The sequence below is a fragment of the Melanerpes formicivorus genome, unplaced genomic scaffold, assembly GCF_026170545.1.
Source record: "Melanerpes formicivorus ecotype bairdi unplaced genomic scaffold, bMelFor1.0.p_v2 SCAF_2, whole genome shotgun sequence".
In the NCBI taxonomy this organism is placed as follows: Eukaryota; Metazoa; Chordata; class Aves; order Piciformes; family Picidae; genus Melanerpes; species Melanerpes formicivorus.
The window spans coordinates 16,235,594-16,255,414 of record NW_027142354.1 but is presented as its reverse complement, the minus strand read 5'-3'; the positions used below and the strand labels follow the sequence as shown (position 1 = coordinate 16,255,414).

Genomic DNA, 19,821 nt, shown 5'->3' with positions numbered 1-19,821 from the left:
AAATTCTTAGGAAGGTACATATTAACAAAGTGCCTATCAGCTAAACAGAAACTGTTCAGTTAATGGCTACTGTTAGCGTAGTATGGAAAAGAAATGCTAGGATGTAAAAGAAAGGAAAAGGATATACTAATTTTAAGGGAGAGAGAGGAGGAGAAAAGAGGGACAATACAGAAGAAAGCCATCCCACAGCATTCTGTAAATAGTGTTGATATAACGCCAATGAGTTCCCAGCATCTGAGATCTTGCAGGAATCTCTGACAGCGTCACACAAGAAGAAATTTCCTGCCTTAGCTTAGAGTCAAGAAAAAAAGAAGGTGCTCTAAAGCACAACTGTGGCTCAGGATTGCCTGAGGATCCCTCAAACCCTCTCAATTTCTGTTACCCCATGAAGAGTGTCAATTCCCCTCTCACCTTGAGCTACACACCCAGCTCCAACTGCACTGATTCTGGGCTGTCATGCAAATGTGCCAAGAAATATCTCTGTGTTCCTATGTCCATACCTGCTGCTATTTCAGCTGACTATAATTTCTGAAAGGTAGGCCAACCTTAATTCACAAGGGCTAAGGTAGCCGCAGTGCAGATTTGCCTGCTCATCCATAATTCAGGCAACAGACTAAAAAAAGACAGGCTTCAAGCACTCCAGTCTTGGCACAGGTGATTTATTAAAGTATTGCTTCTGCAGCAAAACTCAGATTCCAACTATATCAAGCTGATTTCATCTGAGAAGCAAAGAACCCAGTTACAGGTATGACTTCAAAGCAAACACAATGCCAAATCTGTATTTAGTTCATACATTTTCTTCTGAAATGTCTTCACTTAAAAGATCACTTTGTTTTAGTTTTGCTTATTTCCAAAACCCCCCATCCACCCAAATACAGATCAGACTGAACTACATATCTGATTTCAACAGAATAAATTAATTACATTAATATGAAAAACAATAATGTAAATAAGGGGCAAATAAACACAGCAGCCACTTTCTCAGCTTTACAGATGTGTAGAAAGTTAGTACATAACAGTCTGAGAATTAGTAACCCACATGCTCTGTAAATACCTCCTGTAGCATCGTCCTTACTCATTGCTTCAGAGTACCAGACTGGATAATCCTCCATGAACACAGCTCAGCTCCCTGATCCTTCCCTTTGCAATATGCCTTTGTAACCTTTAAGCACTTTTACCATTTATTACATGAATTTTTTCATATTCCTCTGAAGATCTCACAATTTCATAATTAATTCATTTCTTGCTTCAAATCTCTTGTCATTGTGGTTTTTTTGCAGGAATTCTTATTAAACATATGACTTTTAAAAAAAATATATAGTCTACTGACAGGTGTATATACATATATATATAAAGAGAGATATACTACTGGTATATACATACACATATATATATACACACACAGAGTGTACAAAGATCCCTGCCTCTTCTTTGAGCAAGGTTGCCTTTCTTTACCTTTTCACTTTCTGATTCATTTGTGTCTACCTGGAGTGTCTCATCCTAATGTTTGATGTTTGCGGGCACTTTGAAAAAACATTGTCCAAGATCATAGCCTAAAATTAGCAAACACACAAAGACAGTAACTGTACAAAAGGCAGAGGAACACCAAGTAGAAACATTTTGGAAGTGGGAAAGTGCTGTAGCAGGTCTCAATAGGACAGATTCTGCATTTTTATTATTTAACTACTGAGGCTATGTGGAAATTATGTGTGCTAGTTGTAGATGGTAGCTGGAAAGCAGTGTTCAGATATCCTGAAATAAAAAAGCAATAAATGGAAGGAAAAGCCATGAGAAGATAAAGCTTCCAGATTTAGAAGATGCAGGAGGTGGTATCCAGGGGTTTGTACATGTAAGCTTTTGATGAAGTCAGTGGAAACTGGTGTGTAAAGAAAGAGATCAGGGATTGATAATAACATTTAAAAGTTAACAGGAGTGAAACCAACAGCTGCCTTGACAATTTGTTTCTAGTCAGTATCATTACTTGAACAAAACCAAGCATTCAGAATGCAAGCTTTTAGCTGCAGCATATAGGTATATAAATATGAAAAAAAGCAAGACAATAACTTGATTTAATAATGCTTTATTACAGAAAATTAAAAAGCACAATGAATGATACAAAGATGTCCTGTGATATATATTACCTAAAAGGTAATCAACTTCAGGACGAATAATTAGCTCACTAAGTTATGAATTATTCAATGCTTAAAAATATAATGAGGTGTAATGCTCATTTGGAAACAGCAAGTATTTATCAGTAGAGCAGATATACCTGTAGATCTGCTACCTGTAGAAGAGGACAGATAAAATTTCTGTTCTCTTCTCCATGAGAAAACTGATGGACAACCAGGTCACATGGGAGAAAAAGAAGCAGGCCCATATTCTGAAGTTCAGTGACCCATCCCATGGATCCATACATCAACTTCTTTTAAACACCACTATTAATGGTGTGCCTGATGGTATTATCGGAACCCTTCAGATATCTGTATTTTCCAGTAGGCAAGTTTAGAACAGTTATTAAACTTTAGAAATATAATCCTGACTCTGCACTATAGTGAAAAATAGCAACCTCCATTTATGAACGGACAGCAGAGAGTGTCAGCCTGAGTTAGTCTCTTACCTTGAAGTCGTTGCATGACATTGGCAATATCCCTAGGTCTTGCGCCTAGTCGGGATGAAGCCATGATCTCCTTGCAATGAGTCCACTTCCCCTGACAGAAGTCTCCTTCCAAGCTACTGATTTCAGTGAGATTAAAATCTTGGATGGCTTCCTTTTAGCGTTGAACCCTCAGCCCTGGCACAACATGCCTAGGGCAATCGGACTCCTCCAGTCCACTGCCAGACCTCAAAGGGATGTCGAACAGCACTGGCAAACAACCTCAGCACCTGAGAAAGAAAGCATTAAGGCTTAGAAGAAACTTTAACCAGCTCTGCAAAACTAGTAAATCTGAGTCTTAACAGTTAGTTTAATGTGGTATGTTTTGCCCATGGTGTATACCCCAGCCAGAGACACAATGCTGAAAGTCTGCTTGGCAATCATCAGTGGAATGAAGCTGCAAAACAAATCATTATAAACAATTAGCAGCAAAGACAACAATGCTTTCCTGAGGATGGTTGTGAATGTTGGTTTAGAAATTAGAACAATGTTGCACATATTAAAAGTAATTCTGTAATACTTCTTAACATAAACAATATTAGGCATAAAGGAGGCAAAAAATGAAACCACTTGTAAAATTCAAAATACGTACAACTCTCACTATGTTTCACCAGGACATTGCTCACAATAATCCCTAACTTCACTGGACTGTGTGCTTTCATCTGAAATATTTGGATTCATGCACTTCGTTGTTAAACAAAAGCACATTTACATTCACTTTTGGGTCATTTAACATCAAAAGCTGTGAACTAGAACTTCTACACAAACTTAACACTGTTGTAACTATAAGATGATCTACATGACTAATCATCTGGTTTAAAAAAAAACCAAACAAACACAACAAATTATGTTTTTCAGATTACATTACCAATAGCATTTAATCTTCTGAGGAACAAGTATATCTTGTGTATGTGTGCATCTCTCTCCCTGTTAAGAACTGAGTGTATAGACAAAAGGAATAATTGGATTCATATTACAGAGACTGGGTGCATCCCAAATTCAAGATGATATGCAGTTCATTGGTATCACAAATATAAGTGGGTTTATTGGTTTCCTGTCCCCAAAGTCTGTCGGAGAATAAAGTCCTCCAACATCAGGCAGACAAGCCTTTAGGCTGCACAGCTTTAGGCACACTGAACTGTCCCAAAGGAGCTGTGTCAACACACAAGAGCTGCCAGAGGAAATCACGATTCAACATTTCCTTTCTGACCCTTCAAACCCTGCCTGACCCAAGGAACTCCCAGCTTTCCTTCTTAGTGATATTTTTATGGTATGTTTATCATGTATTTTGGATACACAAGTGCTGCTCAGGCCAGCAGACCCAAGCTGGTTTTAAATTATCAGAGATGAAGAAAGTACACTTCTGATGGACCAAGGTGTAGAACAGACTGTAAAGTCCACTCATGTGCACAGGCTGCACTCTTGTGTGCCATGGCCAGACTGGTACCTACCTACTTCAGACACATTCCTGCTATTTTTCATGGAAAGCGTGGTCAGGCATTGGAACGGCCTGCCCAGGGAGGTGGTTGAGTCACCAACCCTGGGTGTGTTTAAACATCATTTAGATGTGGTGCTTGGGGATATGGTTTAGGGGTGAACCTTGTAGAGCAGGGTTATCGGCTGGCCTTGGTGCTCCTGAGGGTCTTTTCCAACCTGAATGTTTCTGTGATTTTTGCATTATGTCTATACTACACAATCGATCTGGATACTCATATTTCTGCTCTCTTCCCGCGTGTGCCTGCTCTGTCCTTCAGTGCTGAATTGACACATAGAGCATTGGCCACCAGAGCTCTCTTCCACAGCTGACACCAAACAGTGTCTGGCTTGGTGGACAGCAAGCAGGAGGTTTTCTGTAGCTTGTGCCCACATATATCAACCTGCTGAACTTTGCTTCCTTTGTAACACCTAAATGAAACATCAGCTTGCCTAACCCCATCCAAAACAGAAATATTTGTAACTAAGTGAGTTAAACAGAGCCTTTTTACTTCTTCAGTGGCACTGCTAGTGTTTCAAGCAGTACTGTAAGCAAGTCTTTAAAAAGCAAGCTGCTAGACTAAGGGTTAGCTAGAGATAAGGAGTATTTAAAATGCCTTGTCTGACTAGTTTTTGGCTAACAGCAGTAACAATATCAGAATATCAGCCCACTCACACCGTGACAGAGCTGGTGTAAATCATCTGTACATGAGCAGATTTAGAGGAGCTGTGGAAGATGCTGATCCAACTCAAAAGCATCTGGGAAATTGTAATGTTCAGTCTACTCATAGAGCAGGCTGAGTCACTATGCAACTGGCATAATGGCAGACTTGTGATTAATAATTTATCTAGCTGATATTAAATTATATGCTGTATAAGAAGACTCTGTGGTTCTAACTATGGCTCCTCATTCAGAAGCTCCTTTACAAGCAGCTGGAATTAACTCATTTAAAGAAAACACTAAGTTAATACAGGTGGGAAGTACAGTCACACCTCTACAGGCAGAAAACCCTAGTTCAGAGCAAATACATCACTAGAATAGATGAAACAAAACCTCACACTCCATTCTCATCTCTAAAGATTTGTAGAACAAAATCTACATACACAGTTAGCTGTAATGAAGAGAGGAATATTTTCGTGACTTCTACTAACAGCTAAATCCTGCAACAAAAAGTGTATTTTTCAGATTTGTAAACATTAAAAGCTTAATTAAATATGCCTATATCTGTTACACTAAGTAATTTGAGGTAAATGGAGGAACTTTCTTTTCAGTGGCAAGACTTAAAGATGTATCTTCAGGTGGATGCATTTTGAAAATCGACAGGTGTTTTAAAAAGTGGCTTAAATCTCTGAGATCTTAGCCTGAAATAAACCTGAAAGACTGCATGAACTATTCCCTGCTTCCATTTTGGTTTTCCTCAACATACAGAGAATGAATACACAAGAGTGAAACAGAATGGGTTTTCATATAAATTAGATTTTTTTTTTTTAATTGTTATTACATTTGCCACTTATCTGGATTTAATGGACAAAGTTATGCTGATGCCATTTTCTTAAATTAATATTCTGGCATTCTGTTTTTAGATGAAAAGAGAAAACATTAATTTCTTCACTCGTATAAGAAATATTAGGCCTAGCCACCTGCTGCAGTAACACACAGTTTACAGACCTCTGGATTTTATTGTTTATCTTCCCAAATGCCAGAAGAGTAAGATGTCTGTTCTATGCAAGAGAGAAGAAAAACACTAGATCAATTATGGGTCAACTTTTGCAGGTCCCTAGTCTAAGTCTCATTTTTTCATTGTGCGCAGGAGTCCTTTGAATTTTCTGCTATTAAAAAAGAGAGTATATTTTTTCTCTTATTAGTAAACCTAGAGTAACATTGGCAAGACCAGGTTGTATTTTATCTTCTAGTCCTTAAAGTTTACAAAACACATTAAAGAAAACTAGACAGGCCTGTCAGGACCATAGTTCTGGAAAACCAAAGAGACAGGGGCACACAACACAAGATGTGCAACAATGGCTGAAGATAAAGCTGACTGAAAAAAAGGTAAAAATTCTCTGTCTGTGCTTCACGTAGGCATAAACTGCAGAATCCTACCACACTGGGTTGATGCCACAAATATCAGCCTGGGGGAGAATGCTAGTGATGAGAAAGCATAGTTGTACATGAAACCAGAGTTTTAGACTTCTGTAATCTCCCATTATAGCAGCAATGGATAAAAAAAACCTCAGGCAAACAAGGCTAAACACAGACAAATAAGATACTGATGAGAGCAAGAAATAGACAGGTGGCAGGAAGTAAAAGGACTGTTTCTAATATGGGACATATCAAAAAAGAGGTATTTGAGAGGCCAAAAAACAGAGTAATAAATTCAAGGAACTCCTGCAGCTAGAATTCACTTTCAAATGCTACATAGTTAGCAGAAATACTGTAGAATATCTAAAATAACTACAGGACATAGACTGAACAGAATCCCACGAACGACAGAAATAAAGTCAAGTGTTGGAGCACCATTATACATTAACAAAGAGGTAGGCTTCCCTGGTAAGAAACAGTGGTATGGAACTGGTAAGTTAAAAAACACTTCCAGGAAAGAATTTTTGAGCATGATTTACTGCTGTAGTAGTTGAGTCCAATTTGATTCACAGGTTCTGTTTCTGAAATACAAGAGGTCTTGGAAATGCTGCCAGTCACAGACATTGCTGGAATGGGTAAAATTATATGAGAAAGTCATGATACTCATGTCAATCAGGAATAAATGATTCACATAACAGTCATAACTGCACTTTGAAACATTAAACAATCCCAGAAGCAGCTATTTTAGGTTAGCAGTGGAGGAAGGAAGAAAACAACAACAACAAAACCAAACCAAAACAAACAGACAAAAAAAACAGCTAATCATAGAAGATAGCTCTGAGTAAAGAATTGATTAATACACTCTAAAGTATTAGAATAACTCAAAGCTTGTAACCAGGTCAGGAGATGATCTAAAGTGGCAGTGCTTAAAAAACAAATAAGTCAACTAGACTGAAGAGCACAGTGTCTCCCTTGTGAAGCAGGCTGAAGATTTAAGTTCAAGGTCCAGCTCTGCAGGGCAGAATAAAACTGCTTCAGACATAACTGGAACAGTCATCACTCAGTGGGCAGAAATAAAGGATAAGAAGCAATGAGCTCTGCCATAGTGTCGCCTACAGGGATGAAGAGAAACTTGTGTTAAGACCAGCTGACTTAGGCTAAGGAAGTAAAGACAGCAAGCAAATGGTTCTTAGCCAGATAAGTAAAAAGAAAGTAGAAAATAAGATCAAGTGGAGATTAATTTCCCTCAGCTAGTATTATACCATTTCTTTCATTAAAGACAATTCTGATATACAAAGGCACAAGAGAAATGGAAACAGCACCATCTGAAACAACATGGAAGTTATAAGGAGAAAAACTTGATAAAATTTACCCCAGAATACTGAAAACTAGTAACTGATTAATTAACAGTCCATTTGTAAACATATCTGAATAAATCTGTCAAGCTGCAGGTAAGCCTACTAGATACTAAAATTAGGAGCTAGGATGAAGAAGTGGAGTAGAGTGATCCAAAAAAGTTCTCATACTATCTTTTGAGAAAATGTGGTAGTCCTCACTGGACTTCCAAAATCCAGGTGAACAAAAGAGTCCTTTTGGCACTTGTTACAGATGGTTGAATTGCAAACCTGTAGTTGTTCTCTTAACCCAAACATTGTGTAAATCAATGTTACTGGAACTCTCCCAACTCCAATTGGACATAACTGTACACCACATAAGATCATGGAAAATGCAGTTTTGGCTTGAAAAGGTGTTTTTGACTGTTGAATCCCAACACTGTCATTCTGTGCTTCCTTTTTACTGTGTGGATTGCTTTTGAATAGAGAAAGGTGAAAGAAAAGACAGATAACACATTGAAACAGGAGCACTGAAACAGGATGTTCACACTGACCATCTGACCCTAAACTGACTTGATGTGCAACAGTCACCTGGAGGAACCAAAATTTGTTTTCTTGGGTAGTGTGGGGAAGGAGAGAGAGAAGTCTGGATCCTTTCTGGAGTTCTAGATTATTTTGGTTTCTCTAGTTATGCTTCAGCATTTTTTAGAGCTGAAAGTCTTCATTTTCAGAAGGTTGAGGGTCTGCAACAGCAATTAGTAATTTGGAAGATTCAAGGTAATTTGCATATCTGACATTTCAATCTCTGGAATACATGACAATTTTTCTGTGCCTTACCTATAACTGTACTATAGATTTTAACATTATCTGTATGGACATGCCTATGTATTTACATTTCAGCAAGTGAGGATTTTATTTTCTGCTTTCTATTAGCTTTTTTCTAGGAGGATGCAGCAATATGAAACTCTTGAATCTTGCCTTCAAATATGCCATTCCTTTTGAATAGAACATGCAAAGTGTTCTAAGAGAAAACAGAAGGCAGAGACTTGCTATTTTTTTACAAAAAATTGTACAACATACATTGAGAGATATATTGAAAGAAAGGTCATCCACTGTCTCATATGAAGAGATAAGTACAGTGTATACTACAGTTTAGTAAACTTGTTACTGAAATTCTCCAGGGATATATTATAGTTTATATAGTTGTTGAGAACAGCAGGGGACTGGGATCAGTAGATCGTTCCCTTCTATAAACACAGGATATAATCCTTGTCTCAAAGAGCTTACTATCTGTGCAAAGACAGGCCAAGATTAAGATCAGAGGTCACAATACACAAACAAATAGAACAGTAAAGTTCAGATGTAATGTGCAAGCTGGTTAATAATAGGAGAGATGTTCAGTTTTAGTACCAATATAGCACCTAGGATTTGTGTGGCCTATAACAGAAGGCTCTTGCAGAGGTATTATCGGGGGGGGGAGGGGGAGGGGAGGGGGGAATAGAAAGGCCACTAAAATAGAAAACACTGAAGCATCTCAGGAAAGGGTGGGTCAAACTGAGTGAGACAAGCCAATAAGCATCAATTCTTTGATACTTCTGCACATCTCCCAAGCAAGAGAGCTTAGCTGAAGTCTAACTTGTGAGCAACAGGCAGCTGCTATGTGAATGGAAAAGCAGAAACACCTCTGTTTTCCCCATTAAATCTGTGCCTTTGAGAAAAACAAAGGCTAAAGTTCAGTTGCTTCAGATGTTCATTGCTGCTGTTATTTTTGTGACCTCTAAGGAGATACAAGAGCACTAAAGTTTTGTCACTAGCCACAGTAACAAGGATGTATGGAAAGAATTGTTTGTATTTGATGTATGTACTTTCCCAATAACTACAGCCACTACTTGAAAAAAAACCCGAGTCACAACTGACTTCCTTTAACAAAGTGTAACTGACACGGGCTCACGTGCTGTCTGTCCAAAGGGTGCACGTCTCTTGGGGCCAGATCCACTGAAGCCTCATAGACCCACAGAGATCATTCTCACTGTGCTGACCTTGGAAGTTCTCCAGGAATTCATGCCCTGTTCCATGCCTCATTCAGCATGGCCAGGCACTCTTACCTTCTCCTCAGATTCATTTAAACGCTAACAGAGTGCTACTACTCTCTCTCCCTGCTGTCTCTGCCCCAGTATCAAAGTGTTACGTTGAGCAGTGTACTCACTAGCAGGCTGCATAACACAGCACATCTCTACTGAAGTTCACAGGAAGATGCACCTAAGATCTCAAAGAACAGACAATATTCTTTGAGGATTCTCATATTTAATAAGAGGAAGCAATGCTGCATGAAGGTATACAGTCATGATGAGTCTTGTGTCTGTATTAAGTGCTGCAGTCCACTACTGGTACTTATCACAATTAGTTAATTTAAAGTAAGTTTGGTTTTTCTTTAAAGTCTCAAATGTATTTGGGTTCATCAGTGATTGATGCCTATCCAGTTATTTTAATGCTCACCAACATAGAATTGGCATTGACATATAATCTCTGAAGGTAATATTAAACAAACTCAGATGCTATGAACAAGAATTAAAAGAATAGGAGAGAACTAGAGAGATTATTACCCCTGCTATCATGTCTAGCAGAGTTTGCAAATGTGACAATTGAATCACACCAACATGCAGCACCACGCTTACTCTGGAAAGCTCCTTTTTCCAGGGGAAACTTTGGTAAGGAACATGTTAAACATCCCACATGAAAATAGATATAGACTTCTACCATCAAAAAAAAAAAAAAAGGTAACTCTACAAATTGTAAAACTATACCTTGTAAAACAGGTTTTTTATGTCATTCAGCACACAAAACACTACAACAAACAAATAATGTATTTAGTTTTAGCAATTAAAATAACACAGCACCCAGACATTCTCTGTCCTGTGGACATATTTTAACATAGCTCATCAGCATTTATAGTTTGATATCTGTTTGAGTATAAAAGTGCACAGAAGATCAGGAAAAAAAAGTAATTACCCGAGATCACAGAAAGCAGATAGTTCGTCACTAGTACTACTACAGGAAAGTGTGTGCCTGTTAAGACTCTTTCAACGGGCTTAGGACTTGAAAAGTGCTGGCATCCAGCCAGAAACACCACATACCGTTTCCCTACAAGCCACACAGGTACAAATCCATCACAGTCATGAGCACCAGCTTTTCCCTTACCACCAGGTAGGTGATTTACATAAGCAATTCCTCAGCAATTTGCAGAGTCTGGTCTGTTCGAGCAGATCACGAATAGTTGTTACAAGCACTTTTCCTTAGCATGAATACGGCGGAAAATATGGTTGTCAAAATCTTAGTAACAACCTTGCTTGTTAGCATTTCGACAGGTCTTGGCTCTGGGGAGTAACCACACATGCCATTGAACATATGGACTCAAGGCATCTTTGTTGTGGTGCACTTGTCCTTTTTGTATCATCACTGCGTGCAACCTAGCCTAAAACTGGCTCTTGGGAGGGCATACGAATAGTCTCATCTTCCTCGATTCACTACATTTTTGGCCTGCAGCGTGTGACGGAGCATAAACCCGAGTATCTCTGCAACGTTCACATGGGCACTTCAGGGGGCGAACCGCAGCCCTCCCCAGGGATTTTCTAAACCCGTGCTCAGGAAGGGCAAACACTCATATCCACCCAGGAAAACGGACGAACTGAGCAATCACGCAGCGAGTTTCGGATTAACCTCAGAATAGTTTGGCGTTGGGGAAGAGGAGGCGGCAGCTGAGGGACAGCCGGGAGATGCTGCCCCATGGGGGTCCCTCGTTTCTGGCTGCGGTCCAGCAAAGCCCTCGGGCTCGCCTTTGGCTCAGCGAGGCGGCAGCCCCCCGTGCCCCTGCCCCATGCCACTACTGCCTCCGCGCCCTACCTCCGCCCGCCGCGCCGCTCCACTCCGCGCTGTGCCGCTGCGCACCGCGCCTCCGTGCGCCCGGCGCGGCTCCGTGGTTACTGAGCACAACAAGCCGCGCTGCCCCGCCCCGCCGGTCCGCAGCAAGGAAGCAGGTGCGGGGGTGGGGAGAGGGCGGTGAGCGGGAGGTGCGTGTGCCGTACTCTGGCAGTGCCTCCCAGGCCGCGGCTGCCTCCTCCAGGCTGCAGCCTGGGCCCCACAACCCCTCTCCCCGAGCACTGTGCCCCGGAGCCCGCTGGTCTTGCGCGCATCACGGAGTAGGGGTTGCTGTGCCCCACCCCGGCTGCAGCAAGGCCGGGGCAGCTTGTCCGGGGGCCTCTGCTCTGGCCGCTGTGCCAGGGCGGCAGGGAATGAGGGGCTGCCTTCAGCGCCGAGGCTAAACACCCCCGAAGTGCACTCTGGCGAGTAGCCAAAATACTTATGAAAATTAGTATATCGAGCTGTCAGTGCTAATTACTATCACTAGTCATATTACTACTATTATCGTTGCATTGAATAGCGTTCTGTATGACATTACCTATGGCGTAGGTTCCAGAGCATCATCTCACATAAGGCAGGGAGCTGCACAAGCAAACTGGGACACTGGCGTTTACGTAACAACAGCAGCAGCACAGAGATACTGGAAGGAGCTAGGATGACCGTCTGCCACTTCTGAGCTCAAACCATACCAGCCATGCAACAATGTTTATGCCATCAGTATAAAATGGGGTTCTGCCTCTTCAAAAGACATTGCACAAACCCTGACTGGGCTATGCTTTTTTCCCTCCTTCATTTTTACTGTTACAGTTAAGGCTAGCTTCATGCAGGAGACAGATTTTATTTTTTCTTTTGTGTAAGAGATGGATCATCTCTGGTCTGTATCATTGGGAAAGAAAAACATTTCTAAAAAGCCAAAATGGAGAAGTTGGGAGAAACAGTGCCAATGTACCTCTAGTTTTCATAATTTCTGGCAGTGCTGCAGTGATTCTACAACATTAGCATGCAGGGTGTTTACTGAGTGGATGGCTGACAGCTGAGTTAGGCAGCAGAGATTACTCAGCATCATCTCTTCCTGTAGTGCTAGTCACGTTAACAGGGGTGCTACCCTTGTGATATGAATTCTTACACTGGTGGTACCTATCCTGACAAAATACTCAGAATTCATTACAAGATACTCAGGATTCTTTACAAGTGAGTACAAGAATAGAATAGAATAGAATAGAATAGAATAGAATAGAATAGAATAGAATAGAATAGAATAGACCAGGTTGGAAATGAACTTTGAGATCATCAAGTCCAACCCATCACCCAACACCATCTAATCAACTAAACCATGGCACCAAGGGCCTCATCCAGTCTCTTCCTAAACATCTCTAGTGGTGGTGACTCCACCTCCCTGGGCAGCCCATTCCAATGGCAAATCACTCTATGAAGGACTTCTTCCTAACATCCAGCCTAAACCTTCCCTGTTACAGCTTGAGACTGTGACCTCTTGTTCTGTCACAGGTTGCCTGGGAGAAGAGACCAACCCCCACCTGGCTACAACCTCCCTTCAGATAGTTGTAGACAGCAATAAGGTCTCCTCTGAGCCTCTTCTTCTGCAGGCTAAGCAACCCCAGCTCCCTCAGCCTCTCTTCATAGGGTTTGTGCTCCAAACCCCTCACCAGCTTTGTTGCCCTTCTCTGGACATGTTTCAGCAACTCAACATCTTTCCTAAACTGAAGGGCCCAGAACTGGACATGGTACTCAAGGTGTGGCCTAACCAGTGATGAGTACAGGGGCACAATGACTACCCTAGTTCTGCTGGCCACACTGTTCCTGATGCAGGCCAGGATAGCATTGCTCTTCTTGGCCACCTGGGCACTCTGCAGGCTCATGTTCAGCCTACTATCAACCAGTACCCCCAGGTCCCTTTCTGTCTGGCCACTCTCCATCCACTCTGACCCCAGCCTGTAGCACTGCATGGAGTGGTTGTGGCCAATGTGTAGAACCCAGCACTTAGATGTGTTAAATCTCATGCCATTGGACTCTGCCCATCTGTCCAGCCTGTCAAGATCCCTCTGCAGAGCTCTCCTACCCTCTAACAGACCAACACCTGCCCCAGTTTGGTGTCATCTGCAAATTTACTGATGATGGACTCAATCCCTTCACCCAGATCATCAATAAAGATATTGAACAGGATGGGGCCCAGCACTGATCCCTGGGGCACACCACTAGTGACTGGCCGCCAGCCAGATGTGGCACCATTCACCACCACCCTCTGGGCTTGGCCCCCCAGCCAGTTTCTAACCCAGCGCAGAATGCTGCTGTCCAAGCCAGGGGCGGACAACTTGGCCAGCAGTTTGCTATGGGGGACAGTGTCAGAGGCCTTGCTGAAGTCCAGGCAGACTACATCCACAGCCTTCCCCACATCCACCAGGTGGGTCACCTGATCATAGAAGGAGATCAGGTTGGTCAGGCAGGACCTGCCCTTCCTAAATCCATGCTGGCTGGGCCTGATCCCTTGGCCATCCTGTAAGTGCTGTGTGATTGCACTCAAGATGACATGTTCCATAGGTAGGTGTTTTAAACCAAATGAGGGTAGATTTAGATAGTAGGAAGAAATTCTTTACTGTGAGGGTGATGAAACACCAAAGCAGGTTGCCCAGAGAAGCTGTAGATGCCCCATCCCTGGAAATGTTCAAGGCCAGGTTGGATTCCTAGCCCTTGAGCCACCTGATCTACTGGAACACATCCCTGCCCGCAGCAGGGAGGCTAGAACTAGATGATCTTTAAGGTCTCTTTCAAACAAAACCATTCTGTGATTGTTATACCAAAGAATCAACTCTAGTTGTGGATGGAGCTGTTGTATTAAAAATGTATTTCATACTAAGGTGGTAGTCAATTTAAGTTTTACTGCACTTAATCAGATTTTTTTGTTAGGGAAAAAAAAGTCTTCACTTTCCTAGGGACAATGCACTACAGGTGCAGGTGAGATTGTGAGACTGAAAAAAAAACCCCATGAGGAAACAAGGCTTTGCGCCACATGTCATAAGGAAAAGTGACATTTCCTTGAAAGTGTCTTGAAATCACAAGATAAAGCAGTTTTATATTTTTGCCATTTTTTTGGAGTGCACAAAAAGATCTCTCTTTAGGTGCCTTGATCTCTTCCAAGTCCATTTACTGTGAATGCAGAAGCTTGTTTGAGCAACAGACCATACCTTTCCTTCTGCAGGTTTGGCAGCGAGCAGTAGTTGCCACTTCCTTCCTGTTCTAAGCTGCCACACAGTACTGATGTGCAACATTAAAACATTGCCACACACCTCCTGAGAGATGTGTGCAGTTCTACATCTCCTTTTCATGTACTGCATCAAGAATAAATGTCTAAGATACTGTAATAATTTCTCTACGCAAAGATTTTTTTATATTACATGTAAACATATTTGTATGCATTCATGTTTTATATTTAATTGTAACAAAACTTTGACAATAAATTGAAGATAGAATTAGATCCCAGAGAATAATTCAACAGACTGTTTAACTTTCCTTAGAATCATAGAATCACTAAGACTGGAAAAGACCTTTAAGGTAATTGAGTCGAACCATAACTGAACCACCATGACCACTAAACCATGTCCTGAAGCACACATCTACATGCTTCCTGAATACTTCCAGGGATGGCAACTCCACCACCTCCCTGGGCAGCCTGTTCACTCTCTCAGAAAAGAAGTTTGTACTAATGGCCAATCTAAACCTCTCTTGGTACAAATTAAACCTCTTGTCCTATCACTAGTTACTTGGAAGAGGAAACCAACACCAGCCTCACTTCAACTTCCTTTCAGGTAGTTGTTGAGAGCAATAAGATCTCCTCTTAGCTTTCTCTTCTCCGGACTAAACAACCCCAGCTCCATCGTATGACATGCCCTCCAAATCCCTCCTTAGCCTTGTTACTCTTTTCTGGACATGCTCCAGGACCTTAATTTCTTGCCTGTACTGTGGCACCCAGAATTCAACAAAGTGCTTAAGCAGTGGCCTAACCAGGGCTGAGTACAGGGGTGCAATCACTTCTCTTCCTTGCATTGTGCTAAAATAAATTAAAAGGATGAGATGAAGTTGCACAAAACTGAAGTGGGAGAACAAAAAAATAGTTTACTAAGCTAGTACATAATACTATGCTATACAGTATGTTTTTGTAAGTGAAGTTATCAAACTTCTAACAGCTTAGAGATGCCTAATTAGGATTTAAGGCCCTGCCAATGTGCAGAATGAGCTTGGTCTAGCATATGGCAAGAATCATGCTAGAACAAATGTAATTTATTTTTAATATTAGTCACCTCATTATTGTCGAGAAACTCATTATATCTACTTGAAATTTTTTGTGCCAATTTTTCCTCATTAATCCTTTGTAAGTTACACTAAACTGGAAAACATTGCTAAAATCTTGTAAACATGAAGGAAAAGCGGACACCCCAATATTGTTTAAAATAGGACAAATCCATTATTATATAAAGGTCAAAAGCAAGCAGAAGTACTTCCAATTGAAAAAATTTATGCTGCCCAATCCAGTAGTAAAATAGCATCAAGTCTGCCACAGTTCCTCAGCCTCACATTCAGCCAGTAGCAAGGTTGAGTGTGCGCTCCTAATATGTGCACATACTCACCATATACATACACATACATATACACATGGCTGCATGCACAGCTCAACGGGGGCCAAAAGCACAGCACTCATGCTGATACTAACAATGTAAAGCAGACAGGACTGGCCTGATCCTATTTCTATCTTGTCAGGGAGAGTGAGAGACTGTTAGCAGAAAATACATACAAGTCTGTATACATCCATAAAGTCTGAATCTTTCTGGTAGCGGACTTCAAATACTGATTTGGGCCAATGTCTGGCCCCAGATCCCAGTCTCCCCAGCTGCTGGCACTTGGGCATACCAGAGACCCATTCCACCTACTGATACAGACCCACTTACACACACTATTGCACATACACAGGCATGAACACATACACACACAGACAAACAACACTACCCTCAAAGGGCTGGTTTTAGTCATGTGGTCTCTCTATGACCTGACCCCAGGCTCTTCTCCAATCCTGCTGGCCCCTTAAACAAACACACTCTCCTGGGTTAATGTGTCTCCCACAGTTTGTTCAGAACTATGTCCTTGCCAGATCTCAAGTTTTCCCTTGCAGCTGGTCTAGACTTCCTGGTCCCTCCAGTAGGAAACTTGCTAACCTTCCTGGTATTACAGACACTCCAGTATTTGGCTCCTCATCTGCTGCACAAAGCACTGGCTGGACAAATGGGTCCAAGGAGTGGTGTTCCTCAGGGCTCAATGTTGGGACCACTTCTGTTTAACATCTTTATTGATGATGACATAGAGTGTGTCATCAGCAAGTTTGCAGATGGCACCAAGTCAGGTGGGAGTGTTGATCTGCACCAAGGTAGGGAGGCTCTACAGAGGGACTTGGATAGATTGGATCAATTTACCAAAGTTAATGGGATGAGTTTCAAAAAGGTCAAATGCCAGGTCCTGCACTTGAGTCACAACAATCCCAAGCAATGCTACAGGCTTTGGGAAGTGTGGCTGGAAAGCTGTCTGGCAGAAAGGGACCTAGGGGTTCTAATCAACAAGCATCTGAGTATGAGCAAGCAGTGTGCCCAGGTGGCTAAGAAAGCCAATGGCATCCTGGCTTGTATTTGAAATTCTGTGTCTAGCAGGAGTAGGGAGGTGATTGTCCCCTTGTACTCAGCTCTGGTGAGGCCAAACCTTGAGTATTGTGTCCAGTTTTGGGCACCTCAATACAAGAGATGTAGAGGTGCTGGAGTGAGTGCAGAGGAGGGCAAGGAGGCTGGTGAAGGGCCTGGAGAATAAATCTTATGAAGAATGACTGAAGGAGCTGGGGCTGTTTAGTTTGAAAAAGAGGAAGCTGAGGGGAGACCTCATTGCTGTCTACAACTACCTGAAAGGACATTGTGGAGAGGCTGGTGCTGGTCTCTCCTCACAGGTAATTAGTGATAGAACAAGAGGGAATAGCTTCAAGCTGCGATTGGGTAGGATTAGACTGGACATTAGGAAAAAGTTTTCCCAGCAAGAGTGGTCAGGCATTGGAATGTGCTGCCCAGGGGGGTGGCTGAGTCACCACCCCTGGATGTGTTTAAAGATTGTTTGGATGTGGTGCTTGGGGATATGGTTTAGGGGTGAATCTTGTAGAGTAGGGTTATCGGATGGCCTTGGTGATCTCAAGGGTATTTTTCCAACCTAAATGTTTCTGTGATTATGTGATTTCTTATCCTGATTTCTGGCTGATGCAGTTTGATGTTTCTTAGTGTTTGCTTACATTGGCATTCACACCCATGCACACTGTGCACATTCTGCAGTCTCTCCACGTGCTGGCAGTAGAGATGCATGGGCCCCTGTGGCCCCTGGTCCTGCTCCAGTTGCTGTGCACACGGGTGCACATGGAGCCCCTTACACAGGAAAATACCTAGAAATGGAGTTTAATGAGAAGCAAGAGCAGACTGCATTGATAAGGTGCAGGGAATGGCCAAATATACTGGCCAGCAGCCTGAATACAGGACACATTTTATCTCCTCATCCCTTTATTTTCTCACACTGATCCACTCATCCATGTGTCTGCAGGCTCCTGCGTGTTTTGGAGATAAGTCTTTAAACACATAACCTGAATTTTTAAAAACAACGCTTCAGCTTGGGAAAAGAAAAGATATCTGTTTAAAAAATCAGATTGAACATGATTAAAGTCATTTAATTGATATGGAGCAGTAGTACAAAGCAAACGTGGTCAGATAGCGCCACCATGTGGGCTATCGCAAAAAGTGTTTTCCTTTCGTGCTGGGCTAAAAAAGATGCTGCAGGAGCAGTCCAGGAAATCCATCTATCAAAACTAAAGATGTTTTGAATTTCTGATGGAGACAAGATGTGTTTGTCAACTGTGCATTTGAACAGCACTCGGCAGGATTTCAACTGGCATCAATCACAAGCAAATATCTTACAAGGAAAAGTCATAAAAATTTGGTCAATTATCTTCTTGTTATGCAGCACTAGGCAGAATAATTGCATCTCTTTACTTGTTTGGAATGAAATGCATGAACAGAAAAACAATTTATCTTAAGATATAAGGAGATTAAATTAATTACTTCTTCAAAGTACAATACTACAGTCAAACAACAGTTCCTTGTGGTAAAAATAAGACTATGACAGTGGTCACAGTAAAATGATGGCATGGAAAATGAAGTATAACACTAACCTGGGAGGAAGAAAGGGCTCACAAGATTGTTGAGACATTAGGAAAAAAGAGAATTGTTATGGAAGGTCTAATCTGAGCAAACATTTAAATAGAATAGAGAACAGGGTATTTAATACGGTGAGAATCTTGCTATGCCACCTGAGGTGGCTCCAGCACTAAAATGTAAAAAAAATAGAATAGAATAGAATAGAATAGAATAGAATAGAATAGAATAGAATAGAATAGAATAGAATAGAATAGAATAGAATAGAATAGAATAATAAACCAGGTTGGAAGAGACCTTCAAGATCATCGCGTCCAACCCATCAACCAATCCAACCCACCTAAACAACAAAACCATGGCACCAAGCACCCCATGAAGTCTCCTCCTGAACACCTCCAATGATGGTGACTCCATCACCTCCCCGGGCAGCCCATTCCAATGGGCAATCACTCTCTCTGTACAGAACTTCTTCCTTACATCCAGCCTAAACCTCCCCTGGCGCAGCCTGAGAATGATGTTACCAAAACATGAGAAGACTAAATCAGTTAGTACCCCTTGGGAAAGCATTACTTTTTAAAGAAAAAAATGGGGTTTGGCCTCTTTGCTTTACTAGTTTGTTCCAATCAGTATATGGCTCTTGTGTGAGGCTTATCTTCATGATCATATAATATCTACCTGGAGGAAACCCTGCTTCCATGATTTTTCATGACCTATAATCAACACATTCTTATCTGTCACTGTCACTGCTTGACTATAGACTGGCTGACAGTTCATTAATATTCTCTGTCATTGTCATTATGCTTACAGTTCCAATCTGTATTTTCTGACTTCTATACTGATCTTGATATAAAACATATTTTAAAACTATTAAAAACTGTTTTAAAATGTTAAATATTTTAAATAAGAAGGCGTGTGTGTGGGCCACTGTACCCTATGTGTGAGCGAAAAAATATGATCCAAAGTACTTCCTGACCTCATTTTGAATATATCTTAAATTCATTAGGTAAGAGAAGCATCAATGTATTCACGAGAACTTCCACAGGCAGAAATCTGTCATCTCTGTATAATTAATCTTATGTGATGTTAGCTTCTACCTTTTGATGTCAACACATAACACCAGAATTC

At 41.5% G+C, this 19,821-nt stretch overlaps 1 protein-coding gene across 1 annotated transcript in view; it reads right to left on the bottom strand.

The window, feature by feature from the left end:
• SYNE1 (spectrin repeat containing nuclear envelope protein 1) overlaps window positions 1-11,521 on the bottom strand; it is a 317,978-nt gene extending 306,457 nt beyond the window's left edge. Inside the window, exons 1-2 of the mRNA XM_068151740.1 lie at window positions 11,441-11,521; window positions 2,618-2,883 (exon numbers count right to left, since the gene is read on the bottom strand). Of these exons, the coding sequence (XP_068007841.1) occupies window positions 2,618-2,681 (64 nt within the window). The 5' untranslated portion in view covers window positions 2,682-2,883; window positions 11,441-11,521. The remainder of the gene's footprint in view (window positions 1-2,617; window positions 2,884-11,440) is intronic.
• Between the last annotated feature and the right edge of the window lie 8,300 nt (window positions 11,522-19,821).